This window comes from Vombatus ursinus, unplaced genomic scaffold, assembly GCF_900497805.2.
Source record: "Vombatus ursinus unplaced genomic scaffold, bare-nosed wombat genome assembly UNPS02014786.1, whole genome shotgun sequence".
Lineage (NCBI taxonomy): Eukaryota > Metazoa > Chordata > Mammalia > Diprotodontia > Vombatidae > Vombatus > Vombatus ursinus.
In genome coordinates this window covers 47,239,501-47,245,500 of record NW_020954564.1, presented here as the reverse complement: position 1 = coordinate 47,245,500, position 6,000 = coordinate 47,239,501, and the positions used below count along the sequence as shown (strand labels likewise).

General features: G+C 39.0%; 1 protein-coding gene across 1 annotated transcript in view; it reads left to right on the top strand.

The window, feature by feature from the left end:
- The window catches only part of LOC114047266 (golgin subfamily A member 1-like), a 56,243-nt gene that overhangs the window by 27,954 nt on the left and 22,289 nt on the right, over window positions 1-6,000 (top strand). Inside the window, exons 11-15 of the mRNA XM_027868047.1 lie at window positions 302-397; window positions 490-585; window positions 1,463-1,612; window positions 2,149-2,244; window positions 5,718-5,807. Coding sequence (XP_027723848.1) covers window positions 302-397; window positions 490-585; window positions 1,463-1,612; window positions 2,149-2,244; window positions 5,718-5,807 — 528 coding nt within the window. The remainder of the gene's footprint in view (window positions 1-301; window positions 398-489; window positions 586-1,462; window positions 1,613-2,148; window positions 2,245-5,717; window positions 5,808-6,000) is intronic.

Genomic DNA, 6,000 nt, shown 5'->3' with positions numbered 1-6,000 from the left:
ACCATCTGGTCCCTTCAGGCTTAAAGGGACCTTAGTGATCAGTCTAGTAAAACAGCCACATTTAACAGATCAAGAAACTGAGGCCCAAAGAGGGGAAGTAGTGTGCCCATTATAACACAGTTAGTAGGTAGCAGATTCAGCATTACTGGCTTCACCTCTGAGAAAGAGTCTTACTGTATCAGCTGTGTACATGCCAGTCACTTGGAGGGATCCTCCTTTTAGTGGGAATAGCTGCCATGCTTGAAGTTCTCCATCCTCTACTTCTCTGAACAGAAAATATTTCTTCTTGTTTTATTTCTAGATCACAAAACTGAATAGTCAAGTAACTGGCAGCCATGCATTACTTCGTGAGAAAGAAGATTTTATAAAAGGATTAAGAGAAAGCAGCCTTAGTCAGGTGAAAGTAAAGCCTGTGAACTGGCATTCTTCTCTTAATGGTGTCTGCATTTGTTGAATAGGGAAGAGTATTTCTTTTCTTTCCCCATTTAGGTAAAAGAACTTGAGGAAATGCTGCAGATTTCAGATGAGAAGCTCAAGAAGAGCAGTGAAATAATGATTGAAAAAGAAGCACAGATTCAGAGGCTTGTAAGTGTTCTTTGTTGATTTCATTTGCTGGTAGGAAGGGGATTTGATGTGTCTCAGGGGGTGGACTTTCTGGTTTGAATCAGTTAGGAAGCATCATGCCCTAACCTTATTCTGTAGCTGTGCCTGTCATTTGACACACACTCAGATTTTCCGTAATTCATAGATTTGTCTTTATGGGTTTGGTTTTGTTTTGTTTTTTTTGAGAGGTGGCAAGAAGTATTAGGTTTGACTGGGTGAGTGTGATGACAACTTATCTCTATAGAGAGACTAGATCTTCAGTAACTCAAGGCTTGTGGAAGGATCCCTTTAAAAATTCTTTTTGTTAAATATTTATTCAAGCTTCAAAAGACCTGTCATTTCATTAGAGTGGGGGTTCCTTCTACTGACAAAGATCAGAACCTCTCTACACATTAATAGGCAATCCCCATGTAAGTTTCTGTGACCAAAAAAATTCATCTCAGGATGATGAGCTTCTCTGCCAATCAGCAAAACTGATCTGAAGATGGCAGCAATACCAACCTGTTACCAGACATATTCTGGACACTCTAGCCTTAAAGTACCCAGAGTCCCCTGCATGCCGTGAGGAGGGCTTCCCTGAACTTGATTTGAAGAGAAGTGGCATAATCTAAAAGAAACAGCTACAGGTTTACTGTCCAAGGAGACATGGGTTTGAATCCTGCCTTTGACATTGGCTATCTCTGTGGCCATGGGAAAGTCAGTCTCTCTGAGCCTCAGTTTCCTGATCTGTAAAATGGAAATAATAGCTGTAGTACCTGCTTCATAGGTAAAATTACTTTGCAAATCTTTAAATTGCTGCACAGCTACTAACAGCTTATTAACTAGATGATAAAAAATTGTTTTTGGGGGTTTTGAGCAGTCCACTTTGGCGGAAGAAAGCAGCAAATTGCAACAGCACGTCTTGGTCCTGGAGCAGCAGTATGCAGAGCAGGGGAACCGACTGGAGGCTGAAATAGCTGCCCTTGAGAAAGCTCGAGAGTCTGACAAAGCAGCAGCAAGCCACCAGATAGTAAGTAAAGTGTTTGACACAAGGATGTTATGGTCACAGAGGTCCTGCCTTTAAGTCCAAGAAGCTGAATATACCAAGGACAAACAAAATGTAGCTTTTGTCATTGTTTCCATGGAGGTGAGGAAAGTCATTCTCTGAGTTGCAACGTTTTAAGTAGCAGTTTGTAAATTTTTTGGAGAGAGAGTTTTAAAAGGTTTCATATTGTAATACATAAATTTCCTTTCTCTTCATGGCCGAAATGTATTGGTTCTTTACTCTTTTTCCCCTCTCCACCTTGGTTTTGCTCCTTATTCCCTTCTTTTCTTGAACTCATCTCCCAACTGTTTACTTTTCATAATTAGGAGTGTTCCTTTTCTTTGCTCTTTACCTTCCTCAATCCACTGTATCTTAGAGGTAATCCTATAGTGACTTCTTTTGCAAAGTACTGGTTTGAAGGTCCCCCTATTTAAAAAACTAGTAACTTCAGTATTGTGCAGATGAACAATGTAGCCATTTAAAAGTTTTTTCTTTTAATACCTGTTCTTTCTAATTTTCAGCAACTGCTCGAAGAAGAAAATGCAAACCTTAAAGAAAATAGAAATGAATATGAAAGTTCTTTAGAAGCCCATAAGCTTGAGTTGAAGAAATTGAAGGTATTTACAAAGTTAAAGGAGTGTGCTTCTGGCAATGTGAATCCTTTTGAAAGGTTATCAGCATGGTGTGGCAGAAAGAGCCCTGGGCTTGGAATCACAGGACAGTGGTTCAAGTACTTACAATTACTTCTGTGACCCCGAGCAAATCATTTCAGCCTCAATCTCTTCATTGATAAAATGAAGAAGTTAAATTGGGTTGTCTCTATGTTTCTAACAGTTTGTTTTATGTTCTAACGTGTTGTGTTTTAAAGTCCTGTCTATCTAACATCCTTTGGTCTAAGGCCCCTTCCAGTTCTGATTTGTGATTCTACAAAAAAGCAAGTAGTGTAGGCTCTAGAGCAGGGGTGAGGGACCTGCAACCTTGAGGTCACATGTGTCCTTGTAGATCCTTAAGTGCAGCCTTTTGACTGAATCCAAATTTTACATGGATTTGTAGTCATTGATCATTCCTGGGCTTTGGAGTCATTGAGCTGCAAGTTAACTTGAATCACAAAGCTAAACTTAATGGGACTGGTAAATTTTTTATTCCTTCTTATTTGATCAAATGAGTTGGTGCTGCTGTCTTGCTTATGAGGAAAACGTTTATCCTACAATGTCCTGGGTGGAAGGTACAGTGGAAAAGAACACTAGATTTGTAGTCAGGTCCTAGGCTTGAATCTCAGCTCTGTGTGACACTTGTGTGACACTGGGCAAATCATTTAACTTCTCTGCACTTGATTTTCCTCATCATGAGGGATTTGGCAAAAACGACCCCAACTCTTGAGGAGAGGACTTGCTATTGGACAAAAACGGCTGAAAAAACTAGAAAACAGTCTGGCAGAAATTAGGTGTAAACCACTAACTCACACCATTTAACAAGAGAAACTCTAGATGGATACATGACTTAGACACGAAAGGTGACATCTTAAACAAATTAAAGAAAGAAGGAAGAAATTACTTTTGGATCAGTGGATAGGGCAGAGTTCATGACCAAACAAGGGATAGAGAGGATCACAGATAAATGTTTTACACAAACAAAACCAGTGTAATTAAAATTAGAAGGGAAATTGGCAACCAAGAAAAATCCTCTGCAGCAAGTTCTCCAAGATGTATTAGGAACTCATTCAAATTTTTAAGAAGACCCATTCTCTCTTTCTCTTTGACCATAGGTAAATGGTCAGACAGTTTTCAAAGGAAGAAATCCAAGTTATTAACAGTTTTATTAAAAGAAAAGTGTTCCAAATCATTAATAGTTACAGAAAAGTAAATTGAAACAAGTTGAAACTTCTACCTTAAATCCTATCAGATTGGCAAATATGACAATATTTGGGTCATGCATGGGAAAACAGACACATTAATTCATTGTTGGTGAAACTGTGAATTGGTCTAACCATTCTGGAAATCAATTCAGAACTATGCTCCAAAAGTTACTAAACTGTACATAGCACAATTCCAGGTACAGAGTAAGCACTTGATAAATGCTTATTGACTCAACTTGCATACTTTGACCCAGTGATATCACTACTAGGCCTATATTTCAGAGAGAGCAAAGGGAGGAAAACCATATGCACGAGACTATTTCTGGAAGCTCTTTGAGTACTGGCAAGGAACTGTTTGAGTAATGGGGAACCCATCTTTTGAAAAATGACTGAATAAATTATGGTATATGGATATAATTGAATAGTATTGCTTCATAAGAAATCAGGAAAGGGAGGGTAGCTAGGTGGCACAGTGAATAGAGCTCTGGCCTTGGAGTCAGGAGGACCTGAGTTCAAATCCCACCTCAGACACTTGACACTTACTAACAGTGTGACCCTAGGCAAGTCACTTAACCCTGATTGCCTCACCAAAAAGCAAAAAAAAAAATCAGGAAAGGGTTGATTTCAGAGATGCCTGAGAAGTCTTATATTAACTGATACAGATTGAAGTGAGCAGAACCGATAGAATAGTTTGAACAGTGGCAACAATGTAATGAAAACTAATTTTGAAAGACTTAACTCTCATCAGTTTAATGATCTTATCTTAAAGGAAGAGAAGGACTCTGTGAGGTGAGAGGTAAAAAGAAAAAGTGCATTGTAGGCATTTGGACCAACAATATCACAGTACCAATGATGAATGCTACCCATCTACTGACTAGAGATAATGAATTCAAGGTGCAGAATGAGACATGCATTTTTGGACATGACCAATGTGGGAATGTGGTATTTTTGACAATTCAGATTTGTCAAAAAGGTTTAATTTTTATTTATTAATTGAGGGAGGAGGAGGCAAAAGAGGAAGAGAAGGGGTGGAGATAGTTTTCCCAAACAAACATAAAAGGCCAGAAGGAATCAGTTTTGGAAATTTTACATGTTAAATTTATCATATATTTAAAAGGACAAGCAAGGACCAAACTAACCTCTTGATCGTTCCACATACGCAACACTCTTGTCCATCTTAGTGCCTTTGTACTGGCTGTACCACATGCCTTGAACGTGACTGCCTCTGTCTCAACTATTACTGCCTTCCCTCCTGTACTTTGTATAATTTGTATTTATTGAGTTTATATAAGAGATTTGCAGTTTCATGTCCAATTCCCTCCTGTTCCACAGTGTACTATAGTAGGGAAATTTGGTGTTTGTTAAGCATTCTGCAAGAGATGGTGCTTGAGCTGCAGCATAAAGGAAGAAAGGGACTCTGGTACCAGGGTAAAGAGGGAAGGTATTCTTGGTAGGTGGGATGGCCTATGCAAAGGCACAGAAATGGGAGATGGAGTGTCATGTGCAGGGAACTGAGAGGAAGCCAGCTTGTTGGGATTGCAAAGTGCTAGAGGAAGTGATGCCCAATGAGGCTGAAAGGATAGCTTAGGGCCAGGTTGGGTAGGCTTTAAAAGCTAAATAGGAAAGTTTATATTTTATCCTAGCTGTAATAAGGAGCCACTGGAATTGATTCAGTAGGAGAGTCACATGGTTAGATCTGTGTTTAAGGAAAATTACTTTCATTGTAGAAGGTTCCTTAGTACCTCTCTTAGTGATAGGTCACGGGATTATAGGATTTAGAGATAGGGACCCTAGAGATTATTTAGTCCAATCCCTTCATTTTACAGACAGAAAACTGAGGTCTACAAAAGGAAATGTTTTGCTGAAGGTCATATTAGTATCCAACTCTGCTTCTCTGACTCAAAATCCGTTGGGTTTTTTTTTCTACTACACCAATATGATCTATTGGTCTCACTCAGTGCAGCATTTCCTTTTTTTTTTTTTTTAAGTGAGGCAGTCGGGATTAAGTGACTTGCCCAAGGTCACACAGCTAGTACGTGTCAAGTGCTTGGTCTGAGTCCGGATTTGAACTCAGGTCCTCCTGATTTCAGGGCCAGTGCTCTATCCACTGTGCCACCTAGCTGCCCCAGCATTTCTTATGTTGCTATGTTTAATAGTAATTTGATATGTTATGATCAAAAGGATATGAACTAGAATTTTATCATTAAAATCTCATGAGTGTATCTTGGTTTGTAGGAAGAATGGAGCCAGAGAGAAACTGTTAATGTGGAAATTGCCAAGGCACTGGAAGAAACCCGGAAACAAAGGGAAGATTTTCAACAGCAGGTTTGTCCAGTTGTGACTACTTATTAAGGTCACTGCTTTTACCTTAGCATTCGTATGATAAAGAGCCTGGCAGCATTTTGTCAGAAATTTAGATGACTAATAAAGAAATTTTTAGCTTATAGGAATTGACTCCACTGAATATTTATGCTTCATTATTTATTTGCTACTTATCTCAGAGTTAGAGGGATATGGA